The 24959-nt window shown below is 36.1% G+C and overlaps 1 protein-coding gene across 3 annotated transcripts in view; it reads left to right on the top strand.

Moving 5' to 3' along the window:
* USP32 (ubiquitin specific peptidase 32) overlaps nt 1-24959 on the top strand; it is an 81265-nt gene that overhangs the window by 11666 nt on the left and 44640 nt on the right. For all 3 annotated transcript variants that reach the window (XM_049802379.1, XM_049802378.1, XM_049802377.1), the window contains exons 2-5: nt 10738-10865; nt 19203-19308; nt 19905-20023; nt 23336-23495. In XM_049802379.1, coding sequence (XP_049658336.1) covers nt 10738-10865; nt 19203-19308; nt 19905-20023; nt 23336-23495 — 513 coding nt within the window. The remainder of the gene's footprint in view (nt 1-10737; nt 10866-19202; nt 19309-19904; nt 20024-23335; nt 23496-24959) is intronic.

Genomic DNA, 24959 nt, shown 5'->3' with positions numbered 1-24959 from the left:
CAGACATGTAATAGGGTCCCAGAACTAACCACATGTTAGTTTTTATTTTATTTCTTGACTATATAGGCTAATGTCTCTATTCGTGATTCCGCTTTTATTTTTCAGCTATTCACAGATTGCGTAACAAACTTGTTATGTGTTTATACCAGTGTAACAGAAGACATAAATTTGTGACCTGACACTAAAATAGTTCACTTTGCATCTGAGTTTGAGTTTATATTTTAGACAGATGTATCCCCAAGAGTTAAGAATAGGAAGGCTCGAAATACATAGCCTCTTATTGTCCATCAGCTGTATGTATACATACATGCGTGTAATGTGTTGGTGCCAAAACACTTGACTTGCAAGTCAGTAATATTTTTCTTCTAACTATAGAAATTAAGATTTAGCAGTGTATAAATACCTGAACTTTTTATTAATCTTTACTTGTCATGCTATTTAAGTACTACACTTAACTAGAGTTGGCTCTTAGCTGCCAGAGACTAGCACTTGAGTAAATACTTGATCAAAACTATACCAGAAATCGCAAATTAGAACTACTTGCTTTTTGTCCTCACTAAAGGCTATAGGAAACACTGCCTTCCTATGCAGAAGTTGCAGATTATATTTAACTTTCAGGCTCAGACTATATTTTTTTAATTAAAAAACAATTCATAGTATAGCTGCATTTAGTGTCTTTGGCACTGTTGGGAGAGAGGATATGAAATATTCATTATATTATAATTTATTTTGTAGCAAGGTCCTTATGTGGTGTTTGCATTTACATGATTGGCATTTGCCTTTGCCTTTCATTTTAATAGGCTGTTTATTTCTTGGAAATGAGTTATATAATGTAATTTTGTGTATCTTAACAAGCATAAATGTCTAGATGATTTTCATGATGGTAATGAAGTGGAAGCAGCTTTTCTGAATTGTGACAGAAGCTGTTCTGCTCACCTATGACAATAAAAACCTTCAGTCTATTTGCCAGGAAAACTGATGAAGGGACAGCTCAGAAGAGCACAGTTTTGTTTCTGATCTAAATTGGACTAAATATCCATTCCAAATACTGAAAAGTTTGAGACCTAAACCCATCATCCTAGGAGATCATGTGCATGAAGAAGCATCAGAAGAAAATAGTAGTGGAAAAGGAAAGAAAAATGAGGAATGAAGAGGTTAGAAACTGGGCAATGAGCAATGACTATGCTCAGGTATAAAGTAGGCATCCCGGACAGGGTTACTTACTTCTAGGGCTTCCCTAACTCCTGATTCATTTTTGTGCACGCTTCTGTTTTTTGGAGGGGAGTTCAGGGTTTTTGGTGCTGTGGCTGCAAGATGGCTCTGTGTTTAAAACCACTTAAAACTTGTACCTCTGCCTCCTTTCCTTTTACTTTTCTGTACTGTTGCCATGCCTGGCTGTGCTGGTCAGCTGGCTGAGTGTGTTTTCTCTTCTCCAGGGTCAGCAATAATTTATTCAGAGCTTCTAGAGCAGTAACAGCACCCCATCTTGGAAGAAGCGATAAGTGCTCTGACAGGGGCCTGTGGCAGGGAAAGGTGATTAATCAGGGCTAGAAATCGCTTTGTTCAAGTCACTGAGGATGAGTATACCAGTTCTTTTATTGATAACAGTAATTACTTTTGTCCCTGATATTGCAGTCTGTTGCACTTACATTTGTGGTCATATGTATGGTAAAAGTTATTTTAATGATCTGCAGAGATTTTTGAATTTTCAGGTTCTTTCAGGTCTCTTCTGTGGCTTACAGGGTTGGACTCGTAAGCATATAAAACTAGGCTCCTTTAATTCCTGAGGATATAAAATATAGCCAATAAGATTTAAGTGCTCAGATGGTGGGAGGATTATTTCACTGTTGGGGCTATTATGTAGCAATTTCTATCCACACTAGTCTTATGGGGAGGGTTGTCACAGAACCTGTACTGATTAGCTTTGCTTGAAGCAAACATAATCCAAATAGCAATGTGACAGTGTGTGCCCCGATGGAGATACTTTACAGATGGATAAAACAGGCTAATAATACTTAATGGCATTTTTTTTGAGGATGGTAACTGTGAGAAGTAAGCTCTTTGAAGATTAAAAGCGTCACATAAATGCTAAGTATTCATGTTACAGAAAATTGGCAAATCCTATTGTAATAACTAAATCTTCTTCCGCTCTCCACACACAAGATGTTAAACCTTTGATATGCATTATGGTTAGGTCTGATAGAACCAAGAAAAGCTTTATCCCCAGGATGAGCCACTACTACCAAAACCCAAAGAATAGATAGGAGGAAAAAAATACAAGTGGATTGAATAATTTTATTATTTTTTCTTTTTAAAATTACAAAACTGTGTTGCTGTTATCCTTAAATTTGTGTTATTGGTAAGTATCATGTTAAGACTGTTAAGTCTTTAGTGAGATGCACTGTGTAATTTGAATGGTGCCATTTTTGATACTCTGGTTATGAAAGATTCCTTAAGAGTAGATTAATTTTTTCATTAGGGGAGGCAGGGTTTTTTTGACTGTGTTTTCCCCCAAAATATTCTCAAGTGGATTCCTTTTTGGCAGGAATGGGTGGGTGTGGAGGTTGTCTTTTTAGTCATAGCTGGTTCATTTATCTCAGTTGTATTTTGCAGTTTGTTCTTCCTCTTTGGGCTTGTTCCCAAACATACTGTACGTTCACTTGCACATTTTACTTCTTTGAAGCTTTTTAGTAATTGCTTTGGTTCTTGACAACTTCATAACCACAGCCATTAAGTCACAATAAAGACTAATGAAAAAAGTAATAAAATTTCCATGTATAACTAGGATGAAGATTCCAGGGGGAAATATTGAGCAAGTGATTACAGGGAAGATAATTGTCTGGTTAGAGAATTATATGCCCTGTGAGTTTGATATTGAACCTGTAAAATTGTCACTTAAAAACCAAAATATTAGAATTATTACAACCCAAGCTGGAAGTTGGGAAGCGCTTGAGGTAGGTGAATTTTGCTTGCTTTCTGAAGGATGATCAAGTTGTCTGTTTTATTAAAATTCAGGTTTGGTTATTTTTAGTAAAGAAGAAATGCAGTGTTATGCTGATGGTTGCAAATTATTGCTTGCTCTGTCTACTTGAGATCTGCAGGGCTGGTGGTTTTTGTTGTGTGTGGGTTTTTTGGGTGGTTTGTTGGGGTTTTTTTTAAGGCACTGACATAGCAAGCTGTTTTTCATCCAGTAGTGACATTGGAAATTCAGATTTTGTGTGTGTGTATGTTTGTAGGATATCGTGGGCATTTTGAATGCCTGGAGTTCTGGGAAAAAGTACCAGCCCTACTAGATATGTTGTAGGACACTTTAGTTAGATGAACTCAGTGTTTCTTGACCCTTCACCTTAACTGAACTTTTTATCCTCTCTGTTTTTTTCTTCCTACTTATGCAGTAATTTGTTTTGTGTTTTGATTTTCAGCATTGTCAATATATTGTGGTCTTCTGCCTTGGCTTTTTTTTTTGCTGGTCACCTGTGAACTAGAATAAATAATTTCTTTTCATGTAGCCAAATGAAATATTTTAGGCTTTTGAGACCTAAAGATTTTACCAGCTTTTTGGTGCTGTTACTGCTACTCATACTAATGGAAGCGATGATAGGCATGTTACTTTTGTGATTCTGGTGTAAAAGGAGGTTACCAAATCAGTGATTGGTTTTCAGCAGTCACTGCTTTCTCTAATAAGATGAAGGGAAAGAAAACAGATACGCGTGTTGCTTCTGTGTCCGGTTTTATAGATTGTGTTAATTGGCTGTCAGTTTATAATAGCCATGGCAGATTAACTCTACCTACCCTCAGTTAAACTACTGGGATTCTGTCCTTTTCACTGATTAAAGCAGCTCCTTAGTAGTAGCTTATAGTACTCTTACAGAGTATCTTAGATCATTTATCAAACATCTGTCTGTTGTAGACTAGAATTTATATTCATTTTGGTGTTGAGACAATTAAGACATGGAGAGGTTAAGTGTCTCTTGCCTGAATGTCTTGGACAGTATTAAACGAGTTCAAATGCTGTGCTTTTATTCTTGTCCTTTACTACAACAGACAACTGTATGCTTTTGAAAGCTGCGTTTTAGATCTCATTCTGTATTACCACAGCATTTTATATAATTATGCTTGGATTTTGAAGGGTAGGGGAAGAAGTATTGTAAAGGAAGCTATTTTTGTGGCTGGTCTGAGTTTCCTAATAAATATTAAATAGGAAATTAAAATGCATTTATTGTGCTCGCTCTCGTTGCACATGTCACAGGCAAGGTATATAGTAATTATATTATAGAAGCTGTAATAAATCCATTAAGCATGACTAACCATTTCTTTTAACCTTTAGACAAGCTCCTTTCAAAATGAATATTTGTTCCTTATAATGCTTAACATTCACGTGTGAACTGCTGCATCTTAAGCAGCTGTGCTTGCTTGTAAATTTTGGTGGTGTTTCTCTTCAGTGCATCTGTAAATCTTTAAACGTCTTTGCAAAGGGGTTGGAGAGCAGCCGTATGCTGAAAGATGGGAAGATAAGTTACTCTCTTGGTTCTTGCTTTAGGTGCAAGTTAGTTACTGGTGCCAAGCAGAGACTGTAGTGCATGGCAGTTCTTACATTCTTGACCTCAATAGTGTTCCTAGTGTTGCATCATTTAAAAAAACCCCACAAACAATTAAGGAAAATGTAACTACTTTCTTACAGTGTTTGAATAAAACATACTATTGAGGTAATTTGTATGAACTTAACTTAGATTCATTAGTCTCTAAGGAAGTATGATAGAGTATGCAATGTAGGTACTTCTATTAGTGAGGAATTGGCTTTGATGTCACCATTTTATTCTCTCTTTTTTCCCAAAACAGGAAGTAAACAAGCCAAAATATCAATGTTAGGTGTATTTAGTTACATAGTCGTATTTTTGTGATGACTCTTAATAAATTTGACTAGCAATCTTGTAACAGCAGAGTAAATTTGCTGAGACAGGTATTTGCTTCCCAGCTTGCTGAGTTTAGCACGGGTATTTGTTGTGTAAAGTTGTCCTGTGCTTTTCAGTATGACCTTTGTCTTGAAGTGACAGATGTTGTGCTGTACATTGAACCATACATTACTCACAATGCATTTTAAAACTTTCCAAGATAAAGACAAGAAGGTGGGGATGGGATTGGTGCTACAGGATGTGGAAAAAAAAAAGTTTCTAAAATGAATAGAGAATGTGTCTGCAAAATTTGCCAAAGCTCCACTGTAAGGGTTGATTTCCTCCAGCTTAGTTTAGTTAAACAGAATGTAAGGTCCATCTAAAGATGTTACTTTAACATTACAGAATGGGGAAGCAGAAAGAATAGTATCTGCTTCTTCAAGAGAAACTGTGAGATACATACATTATGGTTTTATGTTACCTATTTGGACTACAATTTTTATACAAAACAGACTTTTAAATTTAAGAGTAGTTGACTGAACACATGTAAATAATACAGAATTTGAGTACTAGACAGTAAATGCTGCAGATAATTAACCTTGTTTTTACACACTCTTCTTAGTTTTAAGGAGGAGGAGGCCTGTAACTTCAGCTGTGTTCCCTGCCCTCCTCTTTCAGGTGGAAGGTTGTATCTAGTGTCCAGAATGTGGGTATCTAACATTAGGTTTCTACGTAGATGTAGCTTATTTTTTCTGAGACAGATTCCCTGCAGCTCCTGTTTATATCAGTGGCAAGGCTGGCAGGGATCTCCTCTGAAATTCAGGTCAGTTTTATGTGAGTGGCAAAATAATGTTTAAGTCTAGAGTTGGTCATCTAGGCTTGCATAGTTTGAGCTTCAGATACAGGTGTATTCTAAAAGGAAAACTCCAGGATGACTTGGTGATAAATACATGGAGAGAAAGCAGTGTAGAGAGGGTGGTTTCCAGCATGAGACTGTTATGGAAGGCACTATACAAATCATTACCTGGACAGATGTGAATTTAAAAAAATAGTAGAGTCATAAATCCATATAAACAGCATTAAGTTTAAGTAACACTATTTAACTAAAAATATCCTTGGTAGTTTGATGATCTGAAGGTTTGTTACAATTACTGTAAGTTGCGGTGACATTTTTAGCTGAGGTTGCATGGTTTCATTTAAACTTTATTAAACAAACTGGAGCTCGAATATTCCCTGGGGAGTTGGATGCAGCACTAATCTTCTGTTAAACTGTCTTTAACTTATTGGAAACCATCCAGCTAAGGTAGCATTGAGGAGGTTTGTATTAGGAAAGTTACCTAGACAGAATGACGTAGGCTGTGACTTTTCCTTTTGTGGAAGGGACCATTTGTTTCCATGGTGGTTTTTGGAAGTAGGCAGATATATTTTTAAGAATTAAAATACAGTATCTAACTACCGAAACTTGGTTTTATTATTTTGAATTAGAACCTTACAGTAAAACGTTAGCTTCTGTAGCCTTGAGGTCTAAAGAATTAGGTGTGCAGTTCCAATTGCATTGCTTTCTCTGAGGTTGGGCCACCGTTACTGGTAGGAGCGATGTGGAGATGGTTTTTGTGGTGTTGACTACCATAGGCTTGCTTTGGGAAGTCTTAACCTGTTTTGCTTTTCACTGTCAGGTTATGAATGCAGCAACAGTGCATCCGATAGTGTAGTGTCTGTCTTGTACATCTGATGTGAGCTGCTTGTGAATGGTCTTTTTCTTAGGTGTTTGTAGACAGCTGTCTCCTGAAAGTGTTTGGTAAGACTGCCTTTGGAAAAAGTGAATATACATAAAGAAGGAACTAAAGTCAGTGTAAGAAACAGAGTTGTTAACTACATTTGCATCCAAAGGTGGGATTAAAAATAGCTCCATGGTCTACGATGCTTGCTGCGTAGGACTTGTGGAACTAAGAGAAAAAAAGGTAGCTTGTGGGTATGTGAATGTTCTAATTTTTAATATTATAATAGTAATAGATTTATTGCTTCTAGAAATGTTGCTTTCATAGTTTAAGACTTAGTCTTATTTCTTCTCAACATGCCATCATGTTCTATCTCTATGTTGAGTAACTGGTACTTTGGTGTTGGGATTTTTTTATTCAAATATTTTATTTGTCTTCCAGGCTCATAATAAACATTGATAATATCTTTGATTTATACTCTGCACATTTCAGTAGTATTTTCATGTGCCTGGATCTAAATGCATAATGAACTTATTTTTACAAAGCTTTGCAGATGATTTTAAATGGCCAGCATCAGTCATTTTAATGCGTGTGTCCTGGGGAAGGAATGAAAGTAATCACCTTTCCTGTAATTCCGTGACCCGTTTTGTAGTTTCTGCGTGCAAACGATAATATTAAAGTGTTCTGTAGCGCTAATAAAACTTGTTTTTGAAATGTAACATGGACTAGCAGTATCAACTTCTCATCTAATATTAAATGATATACCGACAGTTGTTTTTGAAGGTCTTAGTAGTATTGGTTGATAAGACTTCTTCCCAACCTTCTCCTTGCCTTCAGTAGGAGTCCAGTCACTTTTGCATTTCACAGGAGATATGTATGTATGGGATTTTCCTAGTCTTGAACACTGTCTGAACACACACTTGGCAGTTGTAGGTGCTCAAAGAAGTACCAATGACTGCTGCCTACAGTGCTCTTGGGAGTACTGTGTGTTCCCAAGATGCAGTTGCTCTAAGTTTCATCGCTCTGCTTGTTGTCTTTACTCGTGATAATGAGATGTATTTGCTTAGAGTAGGGGCCTTCTCTGTCCTGCAAAACTGCAAAACAGCAACTCTACCAAATATTTCACAAGAAATACTGCTCTACGCAGTCTTGTCACCAGAGAGGTGGTTGCATTTCAGTGACTCCTAGAAACACATAACTTGTTTCATGCACTTAGGGATGTAAGGTGATACATACAATATCTCTGGAGTACTAATATATGGTCTGCAGTTAAGGTTGTCAGATTACAAATTACTTTAATTTCTGTTGATACAGGTAAATCTCATAAAGAATGGCCAGTAAATTTTATGGTTGTGAAAGTACTTGACTGACTAAAATCACTTTATGTTCTAGCCTATTACATGTAGTCAGTTCACATTTATTGGATAAATAAAATTTTCTATTAAAACTGTAATTGGAAGTTTTACATGGCTATGGGCTGTTGTATTTCTTTTAATTAATCCTAGCAAGAAAATAGTGCACAAGTATAACTCGGCGAGACTGTACTTATGTTCCTATTGAGAAGTGCTTTTGCGGTAAGTGGGCTCTGCAGTGACAGCAGCTGGAAGGTAGCTAGAGTTGTGTAAAACTGCTCTGCCCAGAAATTGCGGGGATTGTCGGTGCAGCAGGAACGCAGCGCTGTGCCGCTGTACAACTGAGTTCATACGGAGCCTCCTTTGCTCCTCCCTGCCATGCTGCCGTGCTGGGGAGAAATTGTAAGGAATTGGATCAAGGGGCACAAAATCAGTAGTTATAAATGAATGGAGGGGGGAAATCCTTCGTAATTTTTAATGAAAATTATTTGAATTTTCTGTGCAGTCAGGAAGCTAAACCTGAAAACATCAGTAATGACACAGTGCCATGTTAGTGGATGTATATGTTGTGTATGTTTCAACCTTATTTTTGCAGTAAGCAATAATTAGGTTACTTGTAAGTCCATTATAATGTGTGTAAGGCCATAAGCATCTGGTTAGCTAGCGCTTCGTTTGTGTATAAACTTTTTTGCCAAATGACCACAAACCAGATTGGATTGGTGAGAAGTTCAGAAAAAATTAACTGAGGGGCAGAAAAAACCACAATGCAGTCTGTTTTTATTAAAAGTGTGTCTGTGCTCGTGCATATAAAAATACAATAAATTAAAATATTTTCATCAAAGAAGTGTTGCTAGATTTGTGTAGGATCTAGGTTGTTTGCTTTACCTTGGCAAAATAATGAAGCCAGTAGCTTCCCCTTTTTATGTCCCCTTAAAAATCTCAAGCTTTTACACATTAAACGTGTGGTGGGGAGTTGTCCCTGTTGGCTGAAAATTTGCTGTAGTTACGTTGTGCGTAAGAGGTGCGGAGAAGACGAGGTGAAGCATCCCTCTGATGTGAAGCACTTCAGTTAATTTCTTGCACGTGTTTGGAGGAAAGGCTGTGGTGTCAGGGTCAGTTTCTTTGCAGAATCTTTATTTTGCTTCCTGTTTCCATAATTCAGAAGAGCTGGGGAGTGTGGAGAATGTGCTTCAGGTTGTAAATATTGTATCTGAGAGTCTGTTTCAAGTTAGGGAAAAATCTTGGAAGAAAACTTCAACTGGTATGCCTAACAGTGTTTGAGCATTCATTAAATCATCACATGTGAAGACACAAAAAAAGAAAATGACTGTATGGACAGATGTTAATATGAAATACTGAAATTTAAACACCATATAAGCCAGGTAACAGTATTATACCAACATTCTTCCACCATATAATTAAATCCATGTTAATTGGTAGCACCAGGGCTGTGTGGGTCACACTTCAGGTTTATTTCTTAGATCCTTTGAATTTTTTTCTGGTCAAAAGTACCCAGAATCTATAATAAAATTTGAAAAGAAACATGACCCAATTTCTGTTTTTACACACCATTGTTAAGTGAAGTTACTAGTCTGTTTAAATGTTGACTAGGATTAAATTAGGGAGGAATGTTTCAATGTGATTTACTTTTAAGGAGTGATTTTTCTTTTGATGAATGAATTAATTGAAATGTAGCAGAAGAGAGTGCTGGATTAAGGTCTCAAGTGTTCTCTTTTATTTTGGCTGACAAAAAACTTGAGAAGGTTTTGGCCATGCTGGTGTTGTTTGTCTGGCTTGTTATATCAGGGGAAGGAAAATGCCTTGCTATAAATACAGTGAAATAGATGTCATGTACAGCGTCGTTTCTTTTGGCTTCAAGATGGTAAATAGTTCTTTCTGCACTACGTGGTAATTTACATGTGATCCAGGTCATGGTGTGTTATTCTCTGCAACTTGTTTTTTGGTAAAGGACTTGTTTTGTTCAGCAAGATACTTCACTTCTTAAGCACTTTGTTAGAGAGTTCCTTTATGCTTGTAATACAATTTGAAAGCAAGGACTGTTTTCAGGAAGCTCATGTGCAAATATAAATGGGATGTCATCAAACTTTTCACGTTTACAGATTGTGAACAAGTTTGAACAGGTTTTAGTTGGCAATCAGATTTTGACTGTGCAAGAAAATCTTAGGTGAAGAATTACATTTAGTCCAAAATTTATCTGTAGTATTCCTGTTAAAGTCATGCTTCACTGTACTGTCTTATGAGCATATAAGTGGTGATTAAATATTTTTTTATATATACGGAAAAGTAGACTGGTTTCTAGATGAAACTGCTTGAAGGTTGCTGCTGGAGCTGCTTTTAATAATATTCACCACTGTTGGTTACAGATCATTTCTCTGGCTTACTTGCAATGTAAAATTGATCATAAAGCTAGCTTATTTTCCTTTTGTGTGACAATAATGGTGCTTAATTTAGAACAAATTATAATACGCTATTGTAGTCAGAGAAAACTTAGTCAATGAACTGTTGAAATCATTGATGTTAACTTTAGGTCTACTTCACTGTTTTGGGGAAGATTAGATTATTAGATCTCCATTTTCTAGTAGTCAGATTTTCCCACTAATTAGGTGAAATCATACATTTAATTTTTTCCTATCTTTTTATTGTAAAAGTAAATATAAGGTGTATAAGATTTTGAGAGTCCTTAAGCTATTACATTTCTACGACATCTTTATTGACCAAATGTTTTTTTTTCTTCTCTCTTCTCACTCAACACAGTTACAGACATAGAGCTAAAGCGACTGAAAGATGCTTTCAAGAGAACTTGTGGACTCTCATATTATATGACTCAACAGTGCTTCATCAGGGAAGTTCTTGGTGATGGAGTCCCTCCGAAAGTTGCTGAGGTAATCAATGAACTTGCTGTTTTTCTGGGGAGGCATACGCGGTTGATAATGTACACCTATAGATGTGCACACACAAATATGCCTATATAGATACACGAGCTAATTTAATTTCTTTCTATTTTTCATGCAATATCACAATGTATGTTCCATATCTGAAAATAATGTTCCAGACTTGGATCATGGGTTGTCAGTGATGTGTGCTTGCTTGATGGAGCTACTGATTCCAAGCCAACTAATAAGTGGTAGATGAATTTGAAGGAAACCTGAATATCCAGATGTAGATTTGGGGAAGTAAAAGGTTGGGAAGTTTTAACACTATGTGTAGCCATTATAACAGAGAATTTTATTTAATCTGGACATGTACTTGCTTTTGGTTTCTCTGAGATTCCGTTGGCTTTTACTTTGTTTACTGAATTGAAGATTAATCTTTACAAGCTCTTTAAAATAATTTATACGTATAATAAATGTATAAATTAACTGAAAAATAGCCAGAAGCAAAATACGTTACATGGATATAAATATTGTGTGTATATCTAAAAAAATAGTAATACCATGCTGCACACATGCGTGTTTAAAAATATTATTTTCTTTCATAGTGTTACCCTGTCTCGAGAGAGAAATTAAAATATTGTTTGCAGAGAAGAATAAGATTAGCCAGACCTTTCAAATGATATCTTGCTCCATGTCATTTCTAATCACAGCTTCTATTTCTGGTGTCTTCAGTGTTATTGACCTCACAGGCAGTGTACAAGTCTTCCAGTTTTATTTAGATTATGTGAGTAGTGAAGTGTGCGTTGCAAAAGGTTTAACACTGTGGTAGTGTTACGTTTTTTCAAAGCCTAATCTTTTCGCCGCTGTTTTTTTCTGTTTTTCCTAAGTGTTGACCAAGAAAGAGTATGATATTACTTGCTTCTGTAATACAGTTAACAGTTTGATTTTTATGTGGGTATTCAAGCGCTTAACAGGAAAAAATGCAATGTGTGTTAGCACTATCAAATTACAAGAAACTATATGATTTGCCCATAGCTTAAAGCATGTCTTAGTATTAATGTCTGTATACGTTGTCTAGATGCTTTGACTGTTAATAGCTCATAAGGTTAAACAAAAAAATGTACCCTACACTGTATAAGATTGGTTTGAAATATAAAATGTTGAAAATTTTACATTATGAGTTAACTTGTACCTTTTTATCCCTTTTATGCCAGTATTAAGGATTAAATTACGGATTTGGATGAAGTAAACTTTTGGTCACAAAAAGAGACTCCAGGTTTTAAAATGTCTGCTGGCTACCTTCTATTTTATTTTTTAAAAATCTGTCCTTAAAGACACAGTTTCGGTGGTGATTTTTTTTGTTAACATTTATTACGGTTATACTGCAGTTCTTGGTTTTCAACTGGCGAACCAAAATTAATGGAAGAATCATAATTGTTTTTTGATGTCATCTCATCAAAACTGGCACATCAACATCTCAAAATTCTAGTACAAATTACTGTGTACTTCTAGTATTCATATTCAGGCAATGCAGTAGTCATATCTGTGAGCTTGAATACTGTAAATTTGGACAAAATTTGGATTTAATTCTGCTCATACTATAAAGGAATGCTTTGTAATTCCTGGCTTCAGGGTGTGGAAAGGCAGGCAAAGTCATTAGGCATCTTAAAGCCTTGTGAGTTTTCAGCTTTTCAATCATTCAAATCGATCATTTTGAGCCTCAAATTGCTGGGCTGTCTTCTCTGCATGTTTTGAATAGTAGTTTTTCATATCTGAGTAGCGATAGACCTTCAGGAATTCATTAAGTGAAAAACACAGAGTTTTACAGCAGGGACATAGAGAACTGAAGCTAGTGGAACTTTGGTCAAACAATTTGCATGATTGTCATACACGTGAAACATTTTTAAAATGTCTGGGACAGTAATTTCCTGAAAGGATCTCTTGGAAAAATGGAGTTGAAGATATTAATTAAATGAAATTAACAGAAGTGCTTTACGTTGTTTTAACTGTGGGAAAGCTGGTGAAGAGGTGAGATGTATGAACACAGCATTTATTTTTAAAGCTAAGGAAGTAATGCAATTACCATATGCACTTGTGGGCACCTTGATAGAAGAAGTATCGTTCAGAGGAGGTGAAAGGATGGAATGCTGATAATATTTCAAGAAAGCTTTTTTTAGTAGCTTTGTATTTTAGATTGAGGAAGGGAAGAATGTTGAGAAAGGACCTCCTAACCTTGGCCCGTGCAGTCATTTCAATGACTAATTAGATTATACTTTTTATATATATCTACATATATTATGATTGTGAGACAGTTTATACACAGCATTGTGTGATACTTACTAAGTAGTTAAGTGCAGTGCATCTTTTTCTCTAAATGTGACTAATTGGTTAACAAGCTGCAGTCCAAGTAATGCAAAGAGAAGAGGGATGATGCTAACAGAGACACGAAGGACACGTTGAGGGGGCTGCTAAAAGAACAAGAAAACAGATTTGTCAAGGACTGAGAAGAGGGGTCATAAGGATAAAATCAGGAAAGAATCCAGGACATTTAGAAAGGAGCCAAAAGAATGCCTTGAGCATCCTCTCCTACTCTTCCAGCAGGCTTACTAGAGTGTATGGGCACAGCGCCAGGGATATGGACCTAAAGGGAACTGTTTGTATAGACTGAGACTTTTTTTTAACAGAAGAGGAACCATATTGTTACATTCTTCAGTTATCCATGAAACATAACATGTCAGACTTAAATTTTGTAAAAGAAAATGACTATGTACAATTCAATTATAGTAAATTTTACATTCTGAAATGTAATTGCTATGATACTGTCTAGGTGTGGCTATTTTAAGTAAAGCTGCAACATTATTAAGTAATTTTGGAAAATACAAAATTTCATCATATTTTGATGGTGCATCTTATTAGAAGAAGTTTTCCAAATAGCACATTAGTGTGAAAAATTATGGAGCTCCTTCCTTAGAAATGCAAACTAATCTCTGTTATATATTGTTCTATAACTATTCAGTGTTTATATACTCTTCCCAAAGAATTGTTAAGCAGCTAAACTCAAAGTAATCCCAGCTGCCCATGGTTGTAATTACGTATGTTAAATTCTATTATATTGGACATTATCCATAGAATTCCTTTTCTGTGTTTATATCGTGAACAGTCAATGTGTTATGTTGAAATAATATATAAATGTAATATTTGGCATTCAACTGATAACATAACTGAGATGTACAAAGTTCAACAGAAGGAAGTTGAAAAACTCAGAAATGGGTATGAATTAGAAATACACTTTGAGATGGATGAAGAGAGGAGACAGCTTTATTGGAGGTAATCTATAAAATAGATATTCTTTAGAAGTCTAAAAGCACAGAAGGGTTAAATTTGAGCGATGGAGAATAAAGTATAAAGAAAAGATCATATTTTATTAAAATTTGTGAAAGAAAAACAGTGATTTCTCATATGTTTATTAATGTATGTATTTTTTGTCTTGGAAGTCCTGTTAATCTGAAATGCAAGAATTCTCTTCTTTGTGCTCTTTGTGTTTCTTGTTGTTTTTTTTTATCAGAAATAGCTATATTAAGACTTAAACTATAGTGTTTAGCAGAGCTAACTGCATATTTTTAAAAAAGTAATGATTCCAGTGTAACATAAAGGTAAATTGCTTACATATGCAGCATAGCCTTGAAGGCATCTTGTGAAATCAGAATGATTAGACGTAGAAAGTGTGGAATTCACATCTCTGCCACGACATTGTCCATGAAGCATATACAGTTATTGTGTCCAAATAGAGCACAAATATAGTTTTAGTAATTTAGCCCTTCAAGCATTTGTAAATGGATTAAGTTTCAGTAATAGAAGAGGATGGATGATCTGAGCACCCTGTGGGAAGTTAATGTATTTGGGTAGCGCTGTGTCTTATAGTGGAATGAAACTGCAGGTTCTACATAATGCTTTCTATAGAATTAGATTTTTCTGTATTATTGGCCTCATTTACATTGACTTGCCTTCAGACATCTTTTAATAGTCTTAAGTGGATAGCAAATGAAAAGTGATAGCTTGATGGGTGGACAAGGAGAGGATTTACTGAAGGTAACACACAGAACTATATTGAGGTAAGTGTCTTCAGGGAAACTGTCTGCTTCAGCGTTATGTCTGGTCATAACTGTGACAGAGGTGTGAACAAAATTTTAGAATTTTTTTACTGCCTTGTTGCCCAGTGCTTCTTCGGAGGTCGTCTAGAACCCATTCTGCAAATGAATTCTGCTAGTCTGCTGCCTACTGTTGGAAAGGCAACAGTGGTAGATTTTCCACACCCTGTTATACACAAAGAGTAAAGGGCAGTTGCACTAGTAAATCTAACGTAGCTAGCCTGTGTTAGGTATTTCCTTTTCTTCTTTTTGCCACTACAGCACCGTGTGGCTTAGCCAGATCTACCCAGTGCCCTTGACAGGCCCGTGGCTGGTTTTGTTTTGTCTCTCCCAGTCCTGGCTTAATTTTCACTTGAGATGGAAACCACGCCAGAGATAGTAAGAGCAGTGACTTATTCACGTGGCTCTGGTATTCAGCTCTCTTCTTCCACCCTTTACTTGTGCTTGAGGATTTTGGCTGCAGCCCTGTGATTGCTGTTACTGGAGGGGAAAGAGGGGATAGAAAGAGGCATTTCTGGGTCCAGTAACTTTCTGCTTGTTCCACCTAACCTTGTGAACTTCTTTTAGAATGCCAGCTCATTTAGGCTGAGGTACTTGAGGATACAGATCTGTCTGAGCTTTGTCATTAGACGTTTCTGAAGCTCAATTTTTGAGCCCCACACCATTATCCTCGAGAGACTCCAAGGAGAGATGTGCCAGGCTCTGCAAATGTGGAAGTTAATAGGCATATAATATACTCATTGGGAACTTTCAGCTGATTCTTCTGCCTTTTTTTAATAGGAAAAACTACAGGTTCAAAGCCTCACAGTGATATTATTGCACCTGTTCACAGAGGCTTCCTTTAACTGCTGTCAGTTTGTTTCCATCTTTACTCAGAACTGTCTCTGAAAAGTGTCAGATTACTGTCACTTTGTGATTTACAAGTAATTTATTATGAAACATTATTGTAAGTGATTAAACTACGAAGGAAGCTAAATTTTCTTTTGTTAATAACACATAGTGGTCAGCAGATGACCTCAAAAGCTGGTCTTTTTAATAATGCAGCAAGATTTTATTTTCTCTCATGTCTGTTTCCGGTGTTGAGCCGTTTGTTTTAAAGCAAATAAGTCTTTTGACAACAAGTTTTGTTACATCTTGCTTTATCAACGTAAAAGGCGCAAATTCTTTCAAAGTACTGTACTGATTTCTTAGCTTACAGTTAGAGTAACAAATGTTGACGGCTGCCAGTTCTTTGGTAAACAGTTTCCTGGCATATAGACCTGCATCAGTGAGATGGTAACTTATTTTCAATCTTACTTTGGGAGACATGGCACTCGCATTTTGCAAAGGGACTTCAGCCTGTTGAGAATTGGTTTCCTCCTTATTCTGCTCCCTTGTAATGTCGTGCTGTCTGACTCCTTTGAAGGGCACAACTGATAATAGACTGCACTTGATTACACTGAATGTCCTACATGGTTACGGTAGCGTGTAGGTCTCTTGTAATATTTGAAATGTCATTTATGTAGTTATTTTATACCAGTTTCACAGTCAGCTTAATCCTGGCTACTTATTCTCACCCTGAGGTCATCCACTTTGAGCTGGATTAATGAAACCTGATAACAAAAATGGTTAATTCAAACCCAAGTTGGTTCCCTGATTTCATTCATAGTCCTGCTGCATGAATGCTTGTTTTGGCATAGTTGTTGGAAGTGGTGCGTGGGTGGGAATGAGTTGTTGGGGGCAGGCGAATGGCTAGCACTGGTTTAAGCCAGCAATGAAACTACAGCGTTTAAGAGAGGCAGAAGATGGAAAGTACTTTAAAAAAGTAATTAAATGTAGGCTGCACGTGTCTGCGAAGAGACAGGAAAAATTCTAATCGGACTTAAATGGAGTTTTGATTTATTTTTTAAAATCTGATTTAGAATTATTACTGTGGTTTTTCAAACATAAATTTATTATACTAGAGTGTTCACTGGATACATCCACTAGGTTTATGATCCTAATTCTGCTATTTGTGGCAGGTCCTCATACAGTGGTAGATTTTGTGCTGTAACAACCTTTATACTTAAAAACTGAAGTCCTAATTAATATGAGAATTTGTACATCCCTGTAGTGATTTTGTTTTATCGTGGTTTAAAAGTAGATTATTTTGATGTGTTTAAAACTTTAACTTGTTGGCTAGATTCACAGGATTTCACACGCTTAAGATAATGTTAGTGACACGTTTTTTCCAGAACTGCTGATGGTGTAGAGGACAAGTGTCACTCCAACTGCACATACCATTTCTCGCTGTTGTTCTCTAGTCATCTCTAAGTGTAAATGCTTCCTGATGGTTATGGTGGAAGTTTAAAAAAATTTAAAAGTGTTTTAATTCTGTAGATTGGTGGATTTTTGTCTGTGGGCCTCAAGGTGTCATGGCTTCTTTGGTAGGCTTGCAAAAAAGGCTAAAATGTGTTATGCAAGCATTTGTAGTTTCAAAGGGGGAAAAAAAAAAACCTAAACAGAGCTTAGAAGGTCAAAAAAAGTGGTGCTTTACTTGTTTAGAATTGTCTGTTGTAGTTCCTATGTTTAAAAACAAACAAAAGGCAGGGGGAAGGCATACAGGTGTTGCACTTAAGATCTGTGGGTTTCATCCCATGGTTTACTAATGATTCACTCTGCTTTGTGGGTAATACACAAAATAGTGAATCTGTCCACATTAATTATGAAGCTCTGCTGACCTCTGAAGTCTGCTATTGCTATTTGGCTAAATTCTCATATAAAGAAAATACTTTACTGGAGAAAAATGAAAAAGCAGTACGTAACTACATGTACGCATCCTGGTTTTAATATTGTTTATTCAGAATGTAATTCAGATGCAAGTAAAGAAAATACTGTTTAAAATGTGCACAATACTTTTCTTAATAGAAGTTGATCTCTGTTCCTTTATCTTTCCCTCTGAAAAAGTTATATTTAAAAAACAAGTTCCGCAAATAAGCCTACTGTCCAAACCATGATCAGTGACAAATCACTTTGTTCTGGTCTTTCACATTAATAATTCCCCATCAGCTAGACTTAATACTTTCTCTTTATGGTTAGATGTACGGTGTGATATCTATAAGAAATCAAATTGTAAGACATAGACACTGAAATAATTCTTGTATGTAAGAATAATTGATAAGTTCTGACTGCTTTAAGTTCTATTACCTAATGCAGATTTCTGTCTTGTGATACTGATAAAGTACTGGTGCTTGTAGGAATAGATTTGGGATTACAGGAGGAGTCCATGTTTGAAGTGCAGTATAGCATACATATGTTAATTTGTGCTTTGTAGTAGTAGAGGCAAGGTGAAGTAGTACATTGCAATAAGCGAATTGGTAATTCTTGTTTACTAAAAGTAGTTGCTGTTTGTCCTAAAATGACTGACTTCCTTCATATCTCATGTATCAGTATTGAATCACTGTTAAGATGCTGTTCAGTAAGTTAAGCTGCTGTGTACAGACTTTTCATGTGAAAGGTAAATGCTTCAGCCCTTCCATTGACAGCGTTGTTCCTGGTGGCGGCTCTGTGGATCTTCGAGTAACTTCCAAACAGAAGTCTTGATTTCTATTGCTTTCTGTTGGAAGCAAGATTTAAATACTATTGTTAGAGCAGGATACTAAACTGGAATGGTCATTCTAGCAACAGTTGCAGTGATAAGATAGTTAAGGTATTGCTGATGGAAGGTGGTTGGTTTTTTTTTTTTGTCACAACATTTCAAAGCAGCAGGTTTTGGTGGCTTACTGGAAGTGTATCTCCCATGATTGGGGCAATGAAACACTTGATGCTCCAACAACCTCTTGATGGCTTTGAGACTATCAAAGCCCAGTCTGGAGGAGATTTCATCTTCATTACCTTGATAAGACTGAGGAGATAGCACCAGTGAGCAAGCAAGAAGCTGTCTTCATTGGAGGATTCTAGCTTTTTTTTTTTTTTTTTTTTTTTTTTTTTTTAATATTGCTCTTCAGGAAAAGTACCTGCATTTCGCTAAATAAAAGCCCCTGGAAAGGCTGTTTTATAGATACTGGAAGAGCTATGAAAGTTAACAGAATTAAAATCAGCAGTGTGTTTAGCTGAATGGGAGATGACTAGCCTAAAAACTACATAAGAAGGAGCCCTAGTATAAGTTGCTGCATTTAGTTCTGACATCCCTGTTTGCCCTGTTAACTTTTTGGTTAACTTCTCTGTTTTATTATTCTAGGTTATCTACTGTTCATTCGGAGGAATATCCAAAGGGCTGCACTTCAATAACTTGATAGTTGGATTAGTTCTACTTACAAGAGGCAGAGAGGAAGAGAAAGCAAAATGTAAGTAATGTAACTTAGAACAGTAACAACAGGCTAGTGGAGAGTGAGTGTATAATACACTTATGTAAAGCAAGCATAAATTGTGGTATACTAAGTCCCTACTTTTATATGTAACCAGGGCATACATTTGCCAGTAAAGACAGTATATTTTTAGACTTTTTTAGCTGTGTATTTTGAAATTCAGTGCGTTTTTGTTTTCTGTACTCACCAAAATGAAATATTTGATAAGTCATCATGAATGTAAATGTTAGGATCCTACAGAAAGACTGTTGATCACTGTATGTGGGCAGAGGAAGGAGGACGGCATTGATATTTTTCAAAACAAATGAAAGCATCTGCCTACTGACTTCTGTTGTTTTGTCTTCGTTGTTAATCTGACTTGATAGTATTTATTTTCCTTTTGATTAGTGGACAATGGTAAAAGAAAAAGGAGATACTTCTTGACCTAAACCTTTTGAGCTATATTGAAATTGAATTAATCTAAGTTTTTAGTCCTTTAGTTGTTGCACAGCTTTTGGCATTCTCAGCCAGTTGTGAACTTAATAATTAAAATATGTAACCACCATATTTGCTTAAACATTTCTCTACTTCCTCAGACATTTTCAGTCTCTTTTCTAATGAATCTGGGAGTTATGTTGTCCGTGAAGAGATGGAGAAGATGCTGCATGTGGTTGATGGAAAAGTCCCAGAGTCACTCAAGAAATGTTTCTCTGAGGTATTTCCTACAGGTTTTATCCTCTTGTATTTACAAAAAAGTGAAAATTACATTGGGTAGTTTGTTTTTCTCTGACATACATGCTTGTGCATGTATGGGAACAAATGGACCTTGTTTAAATTGGGTAAAAGCTCATAGCTTCTTATGTTGTAATATTACATTAATTTGTATTGATGTGAATTGCAGCTTGGTATATAAATGTAGGCATCTTCCATGCTGCTTTACTTACTGTGCTAGTTTGAAAGGTATCATTTCCCAAGGGTAATCATGTTACCAAGTAAATTTAACTACTACTATTGTTAGTGGAATTTTTTTCATTAGTGTGGACATTTTACTGTGATTGGGGAAGAAATCTAGAATACAGATCTGAGAGGGGAAGGGAAGTCTGCATCCTGGATTTAAAAATGCCTGCCAGCAGTGGTTGCTTAAAAGTAGTAGTTTTATAGTATTACTTTTGTCTCACTGTGCCTGCTAGGAGCTACAACATTTATTTATGCTTTAGGTTGTTTGAGAGATGTAATGTTTATGAAGTTTGCTGAAGTCCTCTAAAACAGGCTATTGTTAATTTTAAATATTCACAGATATTTCTTTGGCACTAGTGATCCTGATCAATTGTCAGGTTTTTGTGCTTTCGTTGCTTCATTTGTTATCAGAGGACTACAGATCGGCAAAATCTAGTCATCATTATACATTCCACTAAAAAACTGGTTGACTAGAAGCTTTATTTGTGAATATCAGATTACTTCATTACCTTAAATTTTATTGTGCTGTATTGAAGGTAACTTTGGTTATAGGCATTGGCTGAGGCAGACTCATTTAATCTGGCAGTGGTGTCATGTTGGCTTTGTAGGCAATGATTACATTCTTCATTCTTGGCTGGAATCATAAATCATATGTATACTGCAGTCCAGTTTCTGGAGCTGACCCACTTCAGTATTTCCTATTTATAATTTCCCATCAGTACGGTGTGATGAATTATACCCTAAAAGTTAATTGCACACTGTCCAAGAAATCCAGAAATACTTTATGAAGTCTTGCACGAAGAGAAGTATCAATCTGGCTTCATACCATTTTCCTGTTCAAGAAAATGCTGTATATTGATTTTTCTTTTAAAATGAAAATAGTGTAATAACCCACTCAGCAGGATTTACTGGCCTGTTAATCATACTAGGTCATTGCTGGAGAGTGAGAAAGTTTAATGTTCCTGCTGTGGGCCTTCCTTCCTGCCGTATGGCAGATGAGTTTATGCTTTCAAGGATGATGTTTATAGGTACTCCTGTTCTTCAGAATTATTGCATGTACTCATCTAGAAATACTAGCTTTAAAATGCATCTTGAGTTTTCCTCACTCTTGTTTCTGAAATACAGGAAACAAATTCAGTGATACGTGTATTGCTCTAGTTGCTCAAGTTCCATCATGGCTCAGCTGTAAACATTACTTGCTTCAAATGCCTTTTCCTCCGTCCAAAGTTTTCCAGTCCCTCTTCTTCTTTGTCCTTGCTCTAATCAATTGGAGCGATGCAAAGTCTTAGTGAAACGTGACACAGCTCTTGCTGCGTTTACAGAAAGCAGTGCAAAAAGTAAAGGGAAAGTAGCGTGGAACAGGTAGTAAGAAAATGATCTTGTCTCTGATCCGAACTGTTAGAGAAATAAAAAAAAAATAAAAAATTGTGGGCTGCTTTTTTCTTCTCTATTAATTTGGCAGTAGAGGGTTGTTTGGTTTTGGTTTGTTTTTTTGGGTTTTTTTTGCTTAAGCAAGCGGTTCCATAATGGGTTAAGTCCTGCAAAGTCCATGTTGTTGAGTTTCCCTTTTCCTGACTGTCATTCTCCTAACTTTGTGCTGGCCCAAGTATTTATATGATGCCTTGATGAACTGGATTGGGAAACTGATCTGGCTGAGAAGTAAGCCCTTTTTCTGTAGCTTCTAATCCTATAAGTTATTTTTCAGCTAGATCTGTTTTGCCACATGACTGCACTAATGTGATTGCTGTCACAAAAGAGAAGGGATGAAGGATCAGAAACAGCGTCTGGTAAGAGGAAGTTTAGGACCATGCTATCAGTCAGTAGTGTGGATCTGTACGGGTTAAACTGGTGATGGAATAGCAGTGTAGCATCTTGACTTCCTTGAATTATAACCATGTGGAAGTCTATGATAGTAGCTGTAAGTATTGGGGTATTTCTGCATTTATTTGTTCAAGAAAAATGTAACGCTCTTTAGTCTAGGAAAAAGAGGCATGATCTGAAGTGATCCGTTACAATTGGAATATGAAGCAAACGTTTTAGCAGCGATGGTGATTAACCATTTGAGCAAACTGGCAAAGGAAGTAGTGGATTTTCAGTTTTCTGTAGTTGGCAGTTGCAGATAGTCCGTGGCCAAATGCAAACTGTTGGATTCTGTAGAGATGTAATTCAGCGAAGTTTAATGGTCTGTGATATTAGGGAAGTTTAAATAATCAATGACTTGAAACCTCTTTCATTTTGCAGACCCCTGTTTATGTCTCATGGAGATTAGGATCTCCATATAATGAGTTTGTCTACTGATAATAGGTTTGCTTGGATTTTAGTTAGTTTTGTAGGTCCTGTAGAAATTAGTCTGCTGATCTCATGGTTTCATGGCCACAGCTTGGAAACCATTCAACTAAATGGTTTAAACAGCCTCTCCAGCATTTAAACTCTGTGAATCTATAGTTTTTATGTATTCCTGAACAGGCAGTTCCGTAAGACATCCAGCAAGAGGACTGAGTTAGGAGATAGTATGAATTGACATTCATGTTTACATGTATGTTCCAGAGTGGATTTTGGTCAATAGAGGCAAAAAATAGACGTGCTACTGCAGTGATTAATCATATTATTAGTTATTCACAAATCTAATTTCTCTGTGTTAAGTGTTTGTATAGTTGCGCAGATATAACAGAATGTTTATGATTTTATAGCACCTGTTACTTGGCACATAGGAGCTTTTATCTATCATAATAAATTTAAATTCATAAAAATAACCTCTGTTATTTTGAGCTGTAAGTAACCATTTTTCTTCTAATCCCTTTAACCTGAGGTTCAGAGTAAATGACTTTCCAAAGGACACATTGAGTAGGTGGTTGAAATGCAGAGAGAGCTGAGGAGTCTAATTTCCCTCCCAGTGCTGTATTTCAGAATGAAATGGAAAAACAGGCATGGCTCCAAAGAAAAAAATTATTGTAGTACTTATTTTTATAGGACATTGTCCCAATTATTGTTCATACAGCTGGATGGTTCCTGTTTACTGGTACTGAGAAAGCAAAGAAAAACAGCTCACATGTTCTTATTTTTCTTACAGGGTGAAAAGGTAAACTATGAGAAGTTCAGGGTTTGGCTATTGCACAACAAAGACGCTTTCACGTTTTCCCGTTGGCTGCTGTCTGGAGGTGTATATGTGACACTCACTGATGATAGTGATACCCCTACCTTCTACCAAACCCTGGCTGGAGTCACACACTGTAAGTAAACAATGCTTGTTATTACGCACATTTTTTAAAACTGTTTCTGAGTTCACAGACATAAACTGTTGCCTTGCTGTAGTTGTTTATTAAAGCTCCCTACTCTGATGAGATATGTGCAGTTCTGTTCAGTGAGATAAATTTCTTCTCTGTGCTAATTTGTTGTCTGCTTTTTGTGCTGTGACATGTAAAACATTGTTATGTACAAGGACACTGTTGGTCGTTATTTTTAAGAGATAATGATACTGAGTTAGCAACGCTTTTTGCAGTATAAGTTTGCTACTGAGCAAATTAAGAAAAAAAAAAAGGAAAATATCTTCTCTTTGGGGGAAATACATTTATTTAAATCGACTTGACATTAGTACTGCTTTAATATTTGGTCTTTCAGATATAGTGGATCGTAAAACTATTGAGACAGTTCTGAAAATAATGCTCGATTCAGAAATAAGTATTACTTCTTAATTTGCTTTCTGCGGTAAAATAAGTAATACTCCTGGCACGTGATGTAGACAGGGAACTAAATTAACTAAAGAGAAGCCTCCTCAGGATTTGCATTTAGGAATAATCTCCAAAGAACAAGTGCTTCCTTATGTCTATATTAATGTAAAAGAAGGAGCAGCTGTTTTTTAAATTAAATGTAAAAACAAAAGGCTGATAAATTATACTTGATAAATTATGCTATACATTACAGTAAAGCATCTAAGGGACTGTGGTATCCCTAGGAGAAGGTTGTTTGCTATTGAGATGTTAGTGATTTGAGCAATCTGGTTGTGTATTATGTACTCTCATAGATTTTCGTTGTTGGTGTCAGCACAGCATTTAATCTCTTTAATGGGTGGGTTACTTGAATAAAGCAACATACATTTTTTTCTCTTGGTTTTAAATATGAGCATTAAAATTCTGTTCTGACTATCTGAAATGAAAATGCAAAATAAAATTAGTTTATAGGGAGGTAATTTATTTGCATTACATGAGAGATTGCAGTAGACATTGAGGTTCCAGAAGACCGCTAAATTCTTTGAGGTCTAATAGACAAGGTGGAGAAAGAGGTATGCTAAAAAAAACCCCAAAAACCAACCCTCTTTGAATTTTCTAGACTTCAGCCCTTGGAAAAATCTCTCAAACTGTATCGAATTGAGATCCACCATGCCTCTAACCTTGTCAAGTTTCCTCTGCCCTAAGTGTTCAAACAAAGCTTTACGCCAGGCCTCTGGATATTACCTCAGAGCTTACTTCAATTTTTTTCATGCTTCAAAATTGAAACTTTTTCTGAACAATTTTTACTATGCTTTTTGTGGAAAGTTTATTTATACTGAAACTGAGGTTTATAATAAGAAACAAAATCAAGAACTACTGTTTTAGTAGATTTTATTTCATATTTAATGTTCTCACTTCCTCTGGTTTTAATATACCTGTCACTGTTCCCCTCTGCAGCCAGGCCCTCAACTGTATTCCTAGCTATTT

The sequence above is a fragment of the Accipiter gentilis genome, chromosome 6, assembly GCF_929443795.1.
Source record: "Accipiter gentilis chromosome 6, bAccGen1.1, whole genome shotgun sequence".
NCBI lineage: Eukaryota > Metazoa > Chordata > Aves > Accipitriformes > Accipitridae > Astur > Astur gentilis.
This window is presented reverse-complemented; position numbering and strand designations above follow the sequence as displayed.